At 41.9% G+C, this 18,529-nt stretch overlaps 1 protein-coding gene across 1 annotated transcript in view; it reads left to right on the top strand.

The window, feature by feature from the left end:
* Nucleotides 1-18,529, top strand: part of LOC146788620 (uncharacterized) — a 447,327-nt gene that overhangs the window by 271,227 nt on the left and 157,571 nt on the right. The window contains exons 15-20 of the mRNA XM_085635787.1: nucleotides 1,140-1,259; nucleotides 1,682-1,887; nucleotides 5,126-5,201; nucleotides 8,748-8,921; nucleotides 10,629-10,730; nucleotides 16,745-16,990. Of these exons, the coding sequence (XP_085491913.1) occupies nucleotides 1,140-1,259; nucleotides 1,682-1,887; nucleotides 5,126-5,201; nucleotides 8,748-8,921; nucleotides 10,629-10,730; nucleotides 16,745-16,990 (924 nt within the window). The remainder of the gene's footprint in view (nucleotides 1-1,139; nucleotides 1,260-1,681; nucleotides 1,888-5,125; nucleotides 5,202-8,747; nucleotides 8,922-10,628; nucleotides 10,731-16,744; nucleotides 16,991-18,529) is intronic.

Genomic DNA, 18,529 nt, shown 5'->3' with positions numbered 1-18,529 from the left:
TTGTATTTATAACACATTTGTGCTCTTCCTACAACTGGAGTCCCTGCAACACCAATGTGGGTTCAACTGTAAACATATCTAGATAATAATGTCATAGAATAAGATGCAAACTGACTTTTTAATTGCATACAAATCTGCAATATTTACATTTCATTGATGCATAATTCCCACTTGGTGAATAGTTTAATCAGCCATACTTCTCACACTGCGGCCACTCATTGTTATATCATTTAAATGGCCTTGATCATAGGTTTGAAACATTATGAAATAGCTTGGAGGGTTCGTGCACCTGCTGCAGAGCACTTTGTGTTATTACATGTAAGGCATTTATCTCTTGCATACATTGAAAACAAGATGCAGTATATTCGCCGCCGTCTTTCTTAGTTTTCTGGGCCTCAGCACACATATTAGCTCCCACAAACTAGAGCCATGGCATATGACTTTATCTTTCTCACATCTTGTGGGAAGAGTGTACCTTTGTGCCCTGATGGCCTGCTGAGTCTAGAGGCAAGGGAAAAACAAAAGGGGATGATGGACGGAGTGTTGAACATTGCAAGGTGTAAAAGTATCCTGCACAGTTGACATCTGCCATCTACAACTCTTGACAACAAAACATGATTGATGGTGATTCAACACAGAGTAGATTTTAGCCATTCTTTGATTTATGTCACTACTTATCTGTTATTCAAGGAACATTGTTCAATTCGCCAAGACCGTACAGAAAACTGCCCAAAAGAGATGAAATCTGGACGACTGGATTTAGCAATGTGACTGGTCAATGCGGCGTGAATCCGGATGGGTGTCAACTCTGCTGCCAAAGGACTTTCTCATTGCTTCAGAATCCACAATTCCTATTTCACAAAATTTCCTTGCAGGGATCAGATATGCCACTTATAAAACGTTAATATAAATAAATCCATTGTGATATTTGGTTGTACTTCTCTCTTTGGGTAAGTCCTGCTAAGCTGAGGGAGAGAAGATAATATATGACAATGGTCTATGCGAGAGAAGGGTCAGCAGAGAGATGATTGGAGGAGAAAGTAGGCAATGGGCTGAACTGTGAGATAAATTACACCAGTAGGTAAAGAATAAACTTCTAACCTCTTTCTGAGAAGCTGCAAAACTTACTTTCTCTTCAGACTCGGAGTTACAGGCATTCGACTGGTGCTGCAATAAGGTGGACGACTTAAGGTTATGTACCATGTATGAGGAGAAGAGACCGAGAATTGACTGCACGGGCTACCGACCCTTATCCCCTGGTACGTGTGAGATTTGTTTATTCAAGGGCAATGGGTGTTACCTGTTAAGGTGAAGGGAACGTCAGCTAATGTATAGATGCTGGGTCAATACTCTATGAAGAACCAATTTTGGGTTCCTATATCCTTCATCATGGTACCCCAGTTTCCCATCCTTGAATTTTATTGAATTGTGAATTAGTTTTGTATGGACTAACAGTGTCTACAATCTTTTGATGATATATGCCAGACAACAGAAAGTGCCTTATGTCACTATGACTTGCTCATCATGTTTTTTGGTTATATCAATAAGCATTGCTGTGCAGTGTCCCGTGAGGTCCTCCCCCTTTAAGATCCACCTGAGCATCTCTTGTCTTACCAGTGACCTTGGATACTGAGTAGAGCTTTACGCACTTGTGTTTCATAGTTGTCGCCTTCTGTTGCAGCCTGGATGTTCGGAGACCCCCACATTACCACCCTGGATGCGTTCAGTTACACCTTCAATGGTCTCGGGGACTTCATTGTCTTGAATGCAACGGACGCAGACTCGTCTTTTATTCTGCATGGCCGCACCACCCAAACTGGCATAGCGCTGGCTACCAACTTCAATGCCTTTGTTTGTCTGTACAGCTACAGGACGTTCAAAATACAGGTTAGTGTTTAAGGCCAATGATTCCTGTCCTTATTGCCTAATAATTTTTGGCTCACAAGTTGCCTTTCCCAAGTGTTTTTATGAAGCCAAACTCTATGTCAGTGCATCAGCCATGAGAGAGAAAATGGATCAGTCCATTTATTGTTTCAGGATGACTTTAATAACTAACATTAGAAGACCATGGGCTACTACCTGGATAATAAACCTTTAACTGAATGCCTTAGAGTGTACACAGAACCCTGAAGAGTTAGGTATATATAGATAGTTTATATCAGAAAAGTCTGAAGATCTGTCTTGCATTTACACTCATGTCTAAAGATTGAGCAGAAAAGTGAGTATTTACAAATGTTCAAAGAGTATGTTTGGAATCTGACTCTCAGACTGTGAAAGATTGAGCCAGGAGAGAGCCTCAGATCTAGAAGGACATGTTTATTGTCCCTTATGGTATCATTAGCTCACCTTTGGTAGCTTGGTCTGAGTTGCAAGGCGGACCATCAGGCATATGTGTAGGAGGAATGTGGTGTAACAGTACAAAATCAGCTGTACAGTAAAGGAAGTACAACATATAAAAATCGACAATAACTAGGGGAATTTTGTAAAATGAAAAATGGATCAGGGTTTCAGGAGATATTGATATTTAAAAAAGTAGTCCATGAGGAAACCTGGAAATTAAACATGTAATGCAAGCCAATAGGAAAGGTAAAAAAATAACAAAGTCTCCTGCTAGGAATTCAGCACAACATAGTAACCAGTTGAGGCCACCCACGAGAGCACAACATTGATTAGAAATTGGTGCCAGGGCTGCCCAAGGATTTTATCTTCTGACTTAGAGAGCGTTGTAGCATTCAGATTTGTCCAGCAGATTTTGACAGAAGGCTGTACCTCGTGAGACAGCTTCAAAGTCAGGGAGAGATGATTTCTAGACTCTCTGAATTGTGCTCTACCTCGGAGCAGGTTCCTAAGGTTTGTTGGTGCTCAGTGCAAGACCGTTGGATGGAGGTCAAGTCTCCCCTCAGCTGGCTCTTATTTTGAAGGCTTCTCGGCGGTCTATAGGGTTAAGAAGGCTCCTCCATGAGCTGTAACAGATGTATGCATCACAAGCACTGCTCACATCTTATGAAAATCCAAAGGGCGGTGACAGGCTCTTCCCCTCTCCAACAAAGCAGTGCCTTGGTGGAACAAGGACCATTTCTCCTCCAGTGGATGTCCTCAGAAATTACAGTTTGACAACAGGCAGTAAACGCAGTGCTTGGCATTACTGAAATCCCATAGAGTAATAAACCATTACTGTTCTCTTGTAGCACTTAATGACTGACTTCACCAAACCCACTGGACTTGCACTCTGTCTCTTTCGGATGCCGACAAGCTGGAGCACTCTCTCACACGTCTTATAATTCTCAGCTGGAGGCATTTTGCATAGCGGACTGCAGCTTCTCTGTCTGTCATTTTAGGCAGAGATTCAAATGGAAGTTATGAAAGCTGCAGTTGTGGTTCCTTCAGTGGGGAAAACAAGCAATGTTCTCTCTCTCTCCCTCTTGTCCAGGCTCAAAACGAAGGGCGGTGATCCAATATGGGCTTTTACAAAAGACAAGCTACAGTGCCTTTGGTAGGAACCCATGCCCCAAGTCTTCCACAGTTCCCCTTTTTTAGCAGAATGATGAACACATTTTTGGAATTTTACTTATCCTGACAGCAAGCGAAATTGGCCTATGACGTACTCTAGAAGGAAGAGCTTTTGTTTTTTTTTAAATACGCTGACTCTCTTGCACTTCAAAGGCAGATGCTACTCTGTGGTTCACAAAGCCACCATGGCTTCAGATTCTCCATGGACAAAAGCCATAACGCAAATCTATGCTAATGCTAACTTCCTTGGTTCCAGAGTTGACCCCGGAAGTATCTTCTGGCTAATGACTCTGGTGTTGAGAACTCCTTGGTAGGGGATTGCAGTGGAGATGATTAGATTGGCTTCAGTTTCCTCCTCAGAGTCAGCATTCATGTTCAATATTTCAAGATGATGCATGAACATTGCCAGAAGCATGATTCTGGCATGTTTATCACAGCTGCAGGTACACCATCAGCAGTGGCTGCATGGACTCCATTATCTAGCATTACCCCACTCAACAAATCCCCAATCTTCGACTGTATGGAGGAGCTCAGGATGTTAAGTAACAAGGGGCTCTGACCTGTGCCCTTTCCTAGTAGAACCCTCCTGCTGAAGACTCCCAACAAAGCTACTATTCAAATAGACTGATTCTGGTTTACTTTCTGAAAGAATGTAAGTGCAAGGCCCCAATTTCAATTCAGTGATACAGCTCCTATGCCAGAGCTCATGCTATGTATAGCGCGTCATTGATCACTGGGTTTGTGCAGCACTAAAAACAATACCAGTACATGCCTTACAGTTTGTCATTTGTTTCAAATAAGCAGTGTTTAACAAAATGGAGAGATGGATTCCATGGGCCCTGAGATGCCTGGGTGAGAAGCTTGTCCAGTAAAGCTTGCATTTGCATTCTGGGTTTTGTAGTCCAGTAGAATAGAATATAAACTGCAAGTTAACCTAATAAATGAACAAATGAACACACCCATCACTGGACAGGTTACTAGCCTGTCAGTGAGTGTGTGCTTGTTTTCTAAATCTAAATCAGGCCACGGCAATGCTAGGTCAGTCAGTTGGTCGAACATATCTCTAAGGTTCATCATGCAGCACTCTGCAATATGTGCTGGCCTTGCCCACCATGGCAAAATCAGTCAATGAAGTTGGGCAAGTGCAGCTGCCTGCTTAGGGGTATGCCAATTGGGCATGGTAGCTCTACTCTACTTGAATTAAAATTGTGTGTTTGCCTCTCACAATCGGAAATGCCGCACAGCAGCAGCCACCCTCTCATGCACAATGTACAACTTTCTTGCCACTGCACAATCGGTGCAACCACAAATGCAAGCATCTTAATTAGGTTTAGGTATGCTAGAATGATTTCCAAGGCTGATCACTGGCAAAACCAACTCAAATTAAGTATTGTTTACTAGAGAACCTACCAACTTTGAGCTACTCAGAAAGCATAGATTCTTGTCATATACACTGCCAAGGATTCACTCTTTTTTTACCTTCTAAAACCTACAAGAGATTTGGTGGCAAATACTGCATTCTTGTTCTACACGATTAATGTGTGCAATTGACCATTTTTAATTGATATAACACATGCAGAGGATTTGATTTTTTATGCTGTTTTTTTCTTTCCAGGTGGAGTGGTTTCTTCTGAAGGACACACTACAAGTTACACTAAACAATCAACCGGTGGCCTTTTTCTATTCTAATGGTATAGCACCTCATTCCTCTCAAACAACTGTTTCTAGGATTGGCCCGCTCAAGTCAATACCTGGCTCTCCTGGCCTCTGTTTCTCCGTGTGCAGAAATTCAGCCAGATCAAAAGCCTTGTGTGATTGTGATGCAAACTGAAGCAAAACTGAGTTAGTTTTCCTGAGTGAGCTTTATAAACTACAGACTTTGCATCTGCAGATAGTTCATTTCATTTGAGGTATTTCCTCCAATAAACGTTTGAGTATTTGAATCTGGCTAAGTTTGTAAATTTGCATTTATGATGTCAGATGAGATCATTTGTCAGCACATTTATTTCAACATATTTGAAACTGACCGATTGGCGTAACCTTTAGTATTCGTTATCACCACGGAAAGATTTATTAACGTGTACACCCATATTTCTTAAATTGTGATGATCTCTGGAAGAATCAATAAGACTAATGACCTCAAATATCCAATGTTCAATTTACCTGCTACATAAAATAACTTTCTGCTGTACATACATATTGGACTATTGCCCAACAAGAAATCCAAAAAAGCCACTATATACCCATCAGCTATCTAATACATACATAACATATACCTAATAGGTAGCCAATTTATGGTCAATAGATGCCCAATAGATATCTATAAATAACCAGATATGTATCTGAAAAATACCTAATAGGTACCAATACTTATCTAATATATACATAAAAGCCAATAAATATGTAATTGATAACCAATAGATGAACATAAATACCCAATAGATATGTAACAGATACTTAATAGATAACCAATAGACACACAATGGATAGTTGCCTAATACCTATCCATTAACCTATCATGAATTTGTGAACAGAAAAGCAAATCCATTCCAAATAAATATGTAGTAGACACAATAACGATGGTCAATAGAGGCCCATTAGATAAATACCTTATAGAAAGCTAATGTCTATCTAATGGATTGCTACCTAGTAGCTATGTAATAGATAACCGACGAATAGACTATGGATTGTAATTGTAATTGTAATTTATAGAGCATAGCTCATGCCCGGGGGCATCTTGGCGCAATAGAAGTCTAACTAAGGCAGCAGCAGTGTCTGCAACGGGTTGAGCGAGTATGCAAGGGTCTTCTAATACTGTGTGAAGAGCCAGGTTTTTAAAGCTTTTCTAAAACTAAGTAAGGAGGGTGCTGTTTTCATGGTTAGATGCAGACTATTCTAGAGCATCGCTGTAGCTCTGGAACAATCATGTTATTGGCAGAACCCGAAACAAAGCATCCTTGCTGGTATATACCATTTAGGTTTTTCTTAAAATGATCTGGCCTGAGTCTGTGCAGGGCTTTGAATTTACATAGTTGTCTAACTGGCAACCATTGCAGTTTCCTGACGGCCTCCCTGGCCGATTCGTATTCGGGAATTTTAAAGATGGAGCGAGCAGCAGCCTTTTGCAGAATCTGGAGTCTTTTCAAAAGACCTGATGCAAGAGTAAGGTAGAGACTATTACAGTGGTCAATCCTTGTGAGGTCCATTGCCATGGTAACTTTTTTTAAAAGTTCAGGCGGCAAGACTTTTTTTACATTTTTTTATCAGCCTTAAAGAGCAAATGGATACCCCTAAGACACCTAAAAGATAGTCAATAGTACACTGGATGAACAATAGAAGTAGATGCATTTTTCATAAGACCATTACCAAAGTTATATATCTAATGGATAATCAATAGGCACTCATTAGATGCTCAATAGTAGTTTAACACTCACTCTCAAAAGACCAAACATTGTGTGGCATAACATGACACAAGGTAATATGTGCAGCTTTAAGCAAATTCCATACATATTAATGTGCTGGAGGTTGTGTAGTTAACAGAAGGTTCATGTAGGGAAACTGTAAGTTGAATTATTTGGCAAGATTCAAAAGTTGTTATTGTTGACACAAAGGGAGATGATTGAACCCTATTTAAAATGACGTTCAATTGGAGAAAGACAGAAGCGGTATATTTTTGTCGCCAAATGGTATCCGATATCATCCTTTACAAAGGCTCTAGTAAATGTGTAACATCCATCGAGGCCATCCGCAGACGATACCCCTGAAGCCATGGCTCTTTGAAAACCTATCTGACCTCTCTGTACAGAAGCCACAGCAATGACTGCATCGTAGTCTCTCCTGTCATCTAACCGTTCTCTCACCAAATGAAGGGGCAGGTGGGATAACAGTGTTGGTGCAAAATCGCAAAAAGTTATGTAAATTAGCATGAAGTCTTGATTAGGCATTTTCCTTCCAGTGCAAAACTTGTTTTGCATTGGAAAGTTATCAAAAAGTAACTCAAATAGAGGTAAGCGGTACTTTGCGCTACGATGAGTGAGGGGTTGTTCCTTGGGTGGTACATGGATCCACCCATAGAGTTTGATGCAAAACCATATCTAGTAACAATGCTGGACAGGTCTTTGCACCACAAAATAACACCTCCCCGAGACAGGTGGTAAAAGGAGCAATGTTTTTATTTCTTCTAACTTTTCCAACATTACATGTGTGCTGTACTGCTTTTACAACGCAACTGTTACAACGCAACTGCCTTTACATCACATGCCATTACAATGGATGTCACTACAATGCATGCCACGACAACGTATACCATTACAACACATGCCATTACAACGCATTATGAGGTAAGTAATGGAGATTTTTTTGTTTTAGGGTGGGTATGGGTTTTGGGGTAGATGGGAATAGTAATTTTTACCCCTACGCTATACAAAACTTTCCCTACTGTTGCCCTAGAAGTATTATGTGTTTTAATGGTATGCGTTGTAATGGAATGCGTTGTAATGGTATGCGTTGTAAAATCATGCGACGTAAAGGTAGTTGCGATGTAAAAACAGCATTGTAAAAGTATGCGTTGTAAATGTTTTCGTTGTAACGTCATATATTCTTAGTGTACAGCACACATTCAGTGTCGGAAAAGTTTGAGAGTTAGTCTAAGCCTAGGATTTAATACTGGAGGGGTACCCTGCAGCACTGCATTGTGGAACATATTTTTAAATCTTCCCATTGTCTTTTGTGGCTGGTCTTGGCTCACTATCCTTCAAGTGTCCTGTGAGCATTTCTTCATAAGCCATCATTCCTTACTCTCTTATGTTTAATTTAGAGACTAATTGTCATGCTGCTTCCTATTATCAGTTTTACTTGGAAGTATTTCCACATATTGGCTGATAAGAGAGAGGGACAGAGTTGGACTTCCTCAGCTGTCCAAACTCCCTCAATTCTTGTAATGCCGGAGAAGCAGTACAAAGGCGTGCACTTGAGTTTGGTATCTTGTGTTTGAACTCCTCATGATACTTGCCTCCACCTCTAATGTTATGAGCGAGCCCAGTTTGGTTGCTTTTTTCTAGTTTAGTATAATTTATTTAAGACTTGCCTTTCAATCTCCCAGATGACGTTTTGAGTAAATGAACCATTCAGCCAAGTACCTAAGTCTTGGTTGCTCCTTTGTCATGTGATGCCCACGTCGCTGTGTCTTGACTCCTGGTATTGCTACAGATATTGTATTTATCTCCTCTGCTACACAGACATGGATGCAGAAGTTTACAATGGATCCGGAATCCTGTTGACCAAAGGGAACAGCTCGGTCACAGCGACATTTGATGGGGTGTTATCTCTAAGTGTTTCTTCTTCTCTTGGAATCCTGAGCGCAGTCTCAAGTCTTCCCACCCAGTTCCTCAACAGAACGAGCGGCCTGCTGGGTAAGGATGGAACTGTATACACAGTATTGTAATTACTACATGTATAACATGCTGGTGATAGAAGCCTCAGAGTGCATCAGATTTAACAAAGGTGGTGGTAAAATTATGAGGAGAAGAAATGATCATTTATATGCTCATAAATGTTTAAGATATCCCATTAATGCTGTGAATAGGATGAACATGCTTTGGGTAGGAAAGAGCCGGGCAAACCCCAGAAAGGGTATGGTTGAGACTGGAGCACCTCACTGCACTGTGGTGCGAAGGGTGGAGTTTCTCAGCAGAAGAAGTAGGTGCCTACTCAAAGGCAGAATAGAAGAGGTGAGTGTTAAGTGCTCTCCAATACATCTGCAATGCTTTCCCAAGTCTTATTGGAAAGGGCAGGTTATTTCCTAAGATGGAGCCCTGAACAATAAGTGTTCTGCATCCAAGACTTTCATATTTCAATGGCGTAATGGCATGAAAGGTATGGTTCACTGAGGGCTGACAGGGCTGGAAGCTCTTAGGAGCATATCCGGAATCATGGCCATATAGTGCCTCATGAACCAAGCTCTGTCCTTAGGTAAGTATAACCCGATCGACAAGGCTTTGGACCATTTGAAGACTAGCAAGAATGTTCATGGAAGCCATGCATAGATGGCATTGCGGTAATCCAATCATGATTTGGCCATAGTGAAACCAGCTACAATTATGTAATGGAGGCAGACGGAAGGGAGGATACCTCCGATGGTGGAGAATATTCTTGGTGCAACACTGGGAGCTCAAAGCAGTCACATAATATGACCCAAACCCTTATGGCAGTGCAAAAAAAGAACCTGGCCCTCACTTAGGGCGATGTTGTGGTTTGTGCATCAAAAATGTTTTAAAATGGGTCCAAACACTTCAATTTTGCATTACACTTTTACAAATATGTAGTTCTGAAGAGGAGGTCACAAAGTATTGCAATACTTGAGGGTTTCATATAGCAGCAGTCGGCATTGCTTCTCCACAATGGCATATCCGTGCATTTCCTTAACATCAGGTTCAGCGTTAGAGCTGGACAGGCCGAAGCAGCTCTCTTCCCTGCAACCTACTGTGGTTTTATCTTGGGTCCTTAGGGCCATTTCTGTCCTGCAAATGGAATGAGCAACGTTTCAAACAGGAGTCGTTAGTGCTATGAAATAGATCTGAAATATCCGGAAGGCTGAGCGGAAGTATTATTCAGCTGCGGTCAGAAGCTAGAACACAGAGTCAGCAGCCTACATTGACCATGATTAGTTAACAAAGTTCAAGTGATGGTTATCCAAGGATTACCGATGGTTTCCAAGGCCAACCATGGTCTGCTTGTGGTTTGCTTTACATTCAGCTTGGGTTATAGAGGGTCTTTCTCATTCACAGAAAGAATATGAAAAATCTGAACTTTCTGACAGCTTGAGTGATGTATATAAAGGCGGTAGCCATATTTGAAACCAATGTACATGTCACAAGGCACTCCTGGGTTTGTCGAAGCAGAGGGAAAGCAAGAGGATAAGGAGGGCTTGGGTTGTCTAGAATAGAAAGCTCTCTCAACTGATCATATGAGACTGATAGTCATCATTATCAGCCTGTGTGCATGTGTACGTGGTTCCATGTTATCTGTCAATGTGGGACAAGGTCGTTAATTCATCTCAGAGGGTGATGGAAGGTTTCAGTGATGCTGTCCACTGGTGCTAATGTAATTGTGTTTTTCAGGTGTGTGGAACTTGGACAAAAATGATGATCTCACAAATCCGAATGGGGCCACCATTCCCATCAACAGCAACGAAAAGGCAATCTTCAACTACGGAATGACATGTAAGTCTCCATATCCTAAATAGTTCATTTCTAAAGAACATAGGATGGGTGTGAAGGGTGGTGGGGTCTATAAAAGGTTCAATGGTTCTCCCTTTAGTAACAATGACTCTAGAGACATTAAAGGTTCTCTGTCAGCCAGGCTAAGGTAGGATTGTACACAAGAGGAATATGACCACACATTGCCTGACCTTTAGTAACACTGTGTACATACAGCAAGGGATGATCCATCTCAAGGTGTACTTGTTCCCCGGTGTTACTTTGATGAACAGCATTTCCTACAAAATAGCCCACTTGTGGTCCCAAAGATGATGGGCACATGCCATTTTTCTATGTTAGAGTTGCAATTAATGCACAGACTTTTCTGCATGTGCAGTCCTATATAGGGGTGGGCGGAATTTGCGGAATTAACCTTCGCAAATTATCGCGAGAATGTTTAAAATTATCGCAAACAAGCAGAAATATCGCGAAGATGCGGAAGTTTTTTTCCGGCATGTTCGCGAGATTTTCTGCATGGTTGCGGGTCGCCAACTTACCCATGTGGTTGCTTGCGGGCGCGGCCATCTTGTTTTGAGTTGTTCTCGCGGTGCATGATCGCGAGAAGAAAGACGTGATCGCGCGACGCATGACGTCACTGCGGGCGCGAACTGTCGCGAGACAGCGCAAATGGCTAAAAACAATACAACATCTCATGGAGAACGCGACCGGATCAAGAAAACTTGTCGGCGAACGCAGGGATTCAGGTAAGGCGATCGCGCGCGCGCGAGAATGTATCATTTTACAGCGCGAGCAAGAAACAAATTATCGCCAAGCTGCGGAAACCGGAATTTTTGACATTTTCGCGCTCTCCACGGAACGCAAAAATGTCAAATTATCGCAATTTCCGCGAACGGAACGAAATTTTTGCCCAGGCCTAGTCCTATAGGGATCAACTCAGTCACCAACCGCTTGACCCACAGTAACAGCAATCACCAGGCAATACACCTCTGCAGTAACAACAGTGACCAGACACTCACTACCTTTTAGGTCTCGCTGAGCCAAAGGCTCGAAGAGACATTTTGTATGTGGGATTTTCAAAGTGCTACCCACAGTCTTTTGGCTGGCCTAAACCTTGAGTGCACGATCACATGCACGTGCACAGCTGCTCCCACTCCCCCCTCCATTCTCTATAGCTTTCTTTCACTTTAGCCGCTTTGACCCTTGCATTCCCCCCTCCCTTCTCACCCAGCCCTTTGATGCTCTGCTCGATTACTTTCACTTTCGCCGCTTTGATGTTTGATTTTTATTGCCTTTGTTTATGTGACGGAGATCCATTGCATTTGGCAGAACATTTCTGGGGCCGTTTTGCATGAAATACACCAGGTGGCGCTAACGTGTTTTACAGAGCACCATACAGCATTTTGTTCTGCGTTAAAAAAAAGACGCTTTAGGAGCGGAAAGGAGCTATCCCTTTTACTTGTATTAAAATGTATTTTTAAAGGTGTCTCAAAGGATCCTGAACATAGTTTATACTAGCATGCTCCAATACTGTACGTATTTCACTCGTGATTGCACTGGCCTTCCAGGTCCTAAGACTCAGACTCATGATTTTACTGTAATTTCAAAACCAATCTAACATTTGTTTTGTTTTAGGTATTACCTTAGTAAAGCATACCTATGTGATCTTACTCTCCTTGGTCAGTGCTTTATTATGGATGACAAGATGTTTTCTCATTAAGACTCGCACCATAAGCCTCTTTCATTCCAAACATCTGGAAACGCATTCGTCTCTGTAACTATATAGTAAAGGCTTTCAGTTACAGCTGGCGGAAATTATGCTACACACCTATTTATTGCCTTCACCAAACGATTCTGCTTTCACTGGTGTGACCATAACTTGCCAAAATATTTTACTGATGCTTTCGGCAGTGTCTCCACTTCTGTCTGATCACTCCTCAAATGACACCTTCCTTAATCCCACCCACAAGCAAGGTAAGCCACTCAATTTTATGCTAATTTCAAACACTTTATCCAAATCTAAACCCATCATCGCTCCATCTGACATCACACATTTCACATGCAAATCAGTTCGCCTCCTTGTAGATCGCTCTCTCATGTACCCATCTGCTGTAGAAAACAGGACCCCACTGCTCTCACTGCTTTCCACGTGATCTTCATAAAGACCTCACTTCAGTCTTGCACTACAGCTCATACAACTGCTTCATTATCCACCTTGTACCAAAGATAGGCCTCAGCCATGAATTACACTTGAAATAAGAGCGCATAACAGTAAATGAGGGCAGCAGTACATAAATGGCGAAAGCACATATTCACTGCTAACTTCTTGGTTAATAAGCAAGCCCTTCATACACTGCTTAATGATCTAGGAGGTGTCAAATCTATCTATTTCCAGGACCTCATTACCTCACCATCCACAAACGCTCTGTGCAAACCTTCAGCTCTTTACTCTCTCCATCATCTTCAATTATCAGTATTCTATTGTTCATCCTTATCTGCTCATGACTTCACCCTGCTACATCTGCTCCAAGATTAACACTATAATTAGTCCACAGTGCTCAAGTCCTCACTCGCCTCAACCATGCGCAGTTACATTATTACGATTTAATACAACATCCTCCTAACAAACGTTTCCTCTTATGAAAGTAGCTAATCCACCCTGTGCCCCCTCCTGTAACCATTTCGTCCTCCCTTCATCAAATCTTTGCCTCTTTCATCCAACAGTTTCCCCTGCGTTTCCCTTCGCACTGACTGCCTGTCCTGTAACCGACTACTCAACCCTCTCCTGTGTTCGGGACCCTTCATTCCACTATCCTATCCTCTTGTCTGTTCGTGTCTATGCTCATACTCTTAGATCGTTCTGCCTCTCCTTTGATATTGCTGGTCACCCCACACTTTTCTCAATGAGCGCACGGGGCATTAGCTGGGTACCAGCCCTTATGCTTCTCAATAAGCAGCAGCAATCGTTGCAGTTTCACCAAGGTGAATTTAGTAAAAGTTTATGTTACTACTTTCGATAACTGGTGCCTTTCGCAAACAGAAAAGGTAATGACAATGTATGGCACGTTACAAGATGGCATGTTTTAATACTAGGGCTTCTGATTATATGCATAACGTTTGATCTAGCAGACATGATTGAACATATGGTGAGACCCTTAAATGAAGGCTTAGGGCTCAAATCACAAAGGGACTAATATGCAATAAAGTTACGTGTCTCTTCACTCATGGCAGAATCTCCGCACTGCACTCACTGCAGTGCGCTGGACAGAGAGGCTGCCCAGAGTGCATAGACTCCACACTTGTACCTTTACTACACGTAAGTCCCTTTGCAAATCAGACCCTTAACCTCTACTTCTTTGTGATTTTTAAAATAAAGAGAGGGAAGCATTTATAGTAAAAATGGAAAACTTGTGTCTCTATTTACAATGCAGTTATTGGTTGTTTTTAACTTTCAAGAAAATAACACATTTGTTCTTAAACGACGTCCATATCTTAAATCGCACATTTTATGATTTTGACATTTGGCCATTTTTTTTTTTTACCTGCCCTAACCACCAGGTTATTCTTACCGGTGACTACAATTAAAAGAAAACAAACAAAAAAAACAGCCTATACCCTATTCTAAATGGGGTAGTGGTAGATGGTCGGATGGCTTAATTCTGATGGCTACCACTCCCTTGGGCTATAAATGGAAGTTTTAAGTTGACAGTAAATTTTACTCTGTTAGCATAAAGCTAGTGGTTCACCAGACTCAAAATTGTGTGGGCAGACCGAGCGTTTTGTGGACAGTGTACTCCGTTGCAATTCCAATAGAGGACCCTGTCGGCCAAACTCTGACTCAGGTCCAGAGTTCTAGATGGTCTAATGGGTCCTTCCTCTGCTGCGTGCCGTAACAATCTCCTTAGATCCTGGGACTGGTCTGGAAGTAGCTTAATAAAGCTTTACTTGAATCGGGCTAGGTTCCACATGATTTCAAGTGGGACTGTTTTTTCCATCCCTTTGCTTTCATTTAAAAAGGAGCCTCAGGCACCCAGTAATCACAGTGCCCTCAACCCGAGGTCCAAACTGCGTATCCTGCAAAACCTTTGAACAAGGTGGCTACTAAGCATCTTGAAGTTTATGTTGAAATAAATTGGTTATGTGTCTGAATATCATTCCCAGAAATCTCTTTTGGCATAAATATATTCAGGCACATGCATCAAAGCTTTATGCGATCGCAAACGGTGCGAATCGCAAAAATTGGCTGTTTGCGATCACAAAAATAGCTTTTGCAATGCATGAAACAACTTGCCCCTCGCACTTTAAAAAATTGCAATTAATTGCGATTTTTCAAATTGCGATTGCATTTAAGGAATCTCAAATTGCGATTCCTTAAATGCAATGCAAGAACCAGTTGAGAATAGCGATTTCGCTAATAGGGGACGCAAATTACCATGAAGTTGAACTTCATGGTAATTTGTTTTAAACTTTGAAAAATGCACTTTAGTGCATTTTTCAAAGTTTCATGTTGAGCACACACATGCCCTTGATGCATGTGCCTGATTGTCTTATATATAATTTACAATAATATCAACCCACTGTGTGTAAATGTTCTATTATTAACTTAAATGGGGTGATATTTATGTAAGGGATATTTAGGAGACAGGTGATATTCCCATGCAATATACTGCTACCATGACCTTTGAAACCAGGGAGCTTCTCAACTCTTTCCAAGTATGATGTATGTCTGATATGGGGGCACAGAATTTCCTGGGCACCTTTAATTAAATACTTTTGTTGTCATTGAACTACAATGGAGTCTGTGCTTTCATCCTACTCCATTTCTCAAAAGAGTTGAAATGATGATCACCAAAAAGTGGGTGACAATTGTACAATGTGGTAAGAAAAATATGCCTTGAATGTATATCATAACTTCTGCGAGGACACTCTAGAACAGTTGTCATTGTTCCCTTTTCTTCGAAACCAGATGCCATGTCACATATCTCTGCCTGTTGGCCAAGCTGATTGCCACACCTGCGTCTATTTTCATCTTTCAATAACATTCAGATTCTGGACGGAATTGATGAAGATACCGAGCCACCCCACCACAGTCCTGAACTAATTCCAGTTCATCCATGCATGATGCGGGCCAGCTCCCTAAACAAAAGTGGTCAATGTTGGCGAGGACTCTTTATCAATCCTAGATTTGCCATCTGCCATGTTACTTCCAGCTCGGCCGTTATATGCGCCAATCCTCACTGGAGTCTTCATAGATATATGCGCCGTGTTTTAGGAGAGAGCAGATGGATAAAGGCAATGTTTTCTACCACGGATGGGGTACACATATGCACCATGTTCCGTCTTAAACTTATAGCTTTAGAGATGCTGTATGCTACCAGCAACAATTGTGAGCTTCTCACCAGGAAAGGGCAACAGTAGATTTTGATATCCATGTGTCTAGACAATGTTCATCTTGCAATGTTCCAATGCTGTCTATTTCATACTATCTCTGCCACACTTGCATTAGCCTCTAATGCAGCCAAACTCTGTCCCCGATGCCATAGATTCTATGCTGTACCAACCCCTTTGAGCACCTTGGGGTTGCTTCCGGCTCGATAGAAGTTCAACATTAATATTGCTTATCCCAGAAGTTGGGATGAGCCTACATTTCACCACACACCTGCATGCCTCAGCTCCCCACACCCTTTCTTTTGCCTAATTCAAGAAATCATGGCTTTGAAACTGGTTGCTTGGGGTTGTAGATGTAGCAGAGGATTTGGGGAAATCCCTTAAATGTAAATTCCAGCATTTCAGCAGACTATGCACTGTCTGAAGTGTTTCTAGATCCTATAGTTTTAGGACATTCAGGAATCTTCTAATGTTTGTCTCAGTCTGGTTCAGGGGCACTGATGTTGCCCAACTTCAGCCACTCAGAATATCTATGATTCATTAGACCCTAAACAGCTCTGCAGTTTAATTGTATGGAAGCTATCTGCCAAAGACAAGATATGTGACCTTGTTCCCCCTTCTTTCTTTCACAGGGCAAGTCACTGGGACCAGCCTCTTTTCTTCTCCTGCGTCACCATCAACACAGAGCAAAAGTGCCTTCACTCCAGTGTTCTTGGAAGACCTGAAGACACAAAATGCTTCTAACTATGCTGCAGTGTCTTCTGCTTGTGGTGGCCAAATCGAATGCATCTATGACGCTCTTTCCACAGGAAATCTTACAATCGGTGCACAAACGCAGCGCATCGCCACTACCTTTGAGAAGACAAATAAAACACTCAGTGAGTATACATAGTACATTGAAGAGCAGCCATAGATGACTTTGGGTAATTTGGGTGATTTTCTACAGGGCATGTCCGCATACAACTGGAGCTGTGTCATTTACACGCTTTGCTTCCCGATCAGTATCGTTATAACCTAGTCCAATTCTGATGAAACTGCTATTTCTTGAAATTAGAGCATAACATTTTCCTGGCCTTCTACTCTCTGCTCTTCCTTTCCACTGTGGTCCTCTGTGCATTACTCATCATGAAGGCTACTGGCTCTGTAGTGGACCTAAGGTGTAGATTCGCACAGGTAAATATGGTCATTAACCTATGTTTATGACTGACTTTATCTTATTCATAACCTGCCAGGCATTCACTAAATAATTCTTGGCAAGTGTAAACCAATTTCCTTATGTGGAGATCTCTGACACAGGTACAGAACTCTCAGAATGTGTCAGCCCCCCCAAGGAGTGGGAATTGAAATTCCAAGTAGTGGTTACTCTAGGAAGTTTGTGAACATCCACTAACAATATGGCTGTTTGCCAGCATTCACAAAGTCCTGCCCATCCCCTTTGCACCATGGAAAGGGTTGGAGACTTAATCCAGTCAAGCGCTTGTGTAACTTACGTTCCTGGGTGGGAAGAGGAATGGATGATCCTAGGATTTGCTGGGGTTGGGCGTGGGATGGCTTTCTCAATTGAGAAAAATATTTTTCCTATGGAGGAATAAAATGTGCATTTGCAAATGAAGATCTCCTCATAGCAAGAATATGACCTCACTAGGAATGTCAAATGATCTCCCAAAGGAATGTGCATGAAAACCCTGCACCTGGCACCACTTTCCATGCTGAAATTCATAAATGTGGACTTGCACTTAGGTATCAATCTGCAAGTGCAGATTTTATGACTTTCTTTGTGAATTGGGCCATATGTGTGCAGCTTACTGTGAGGTTATGAAACTTTATCCGGAATTCATTGTAAATGATGAAGGTCAATGGGTAAAGTTAGGACAGAGAGGTGGGAGCGGATGACCGGATAAGAAATAGAGGTTTGAAAGAAAATAGGTACAAACTCTAATGACATGTACAGGAGAAAATATCTCAATCAATATGTATTCAGGATATTACAAGCCTTTGATGAGTTCAAAGATCACTTAGAAGCACAGGGTTGCCAATCAGTGGCCCTTTTAAGCTATGATACTCTAAGGTGACATGCAATATCAAATCGGAGACCAAGAGCCTGATCTGCGGAGTCCCGCAGGCATTGTCTCTCAGACATACCTTGTTCAGTGTCTACATGACTCCACTCACCAACACCACCCAATAAATCACCGCATCTCTTACGCCAAAGATACCCAAATCATCCTCTCCCTGACAGACATGACAACCACCACCAGAGCCAACATCACCAACTGCATGACTGTGGTAGCAGAATGGATGAGAACCACCTGCTTGGAGCTCAACTCTGACAAGATGGAAATACTGGTCTTCGGAAACAGCACCACCGGTGGGAGGTCACCTGGTGGTCGACAGAGCTAGGATCAACAACAACACCA

Source organism: Triturus cristatus, chromosome 11 (assembly GCF_964204655.1).
Source record: "Triturus cristatus chromosome 11, aTriCri1.1, whole genome shotgun sequence".
Classification (NCBI taxonomy): Eukaryota; Metazoa; Chordata; class Amphibia; order Caudata; family Salamandridae; genus Triturus; species Triturus cristatus.
Note: the sequence above shows the minus strand (reverse complement) of the source record. Positions and strands in the feature narration are given on the sequence as shown.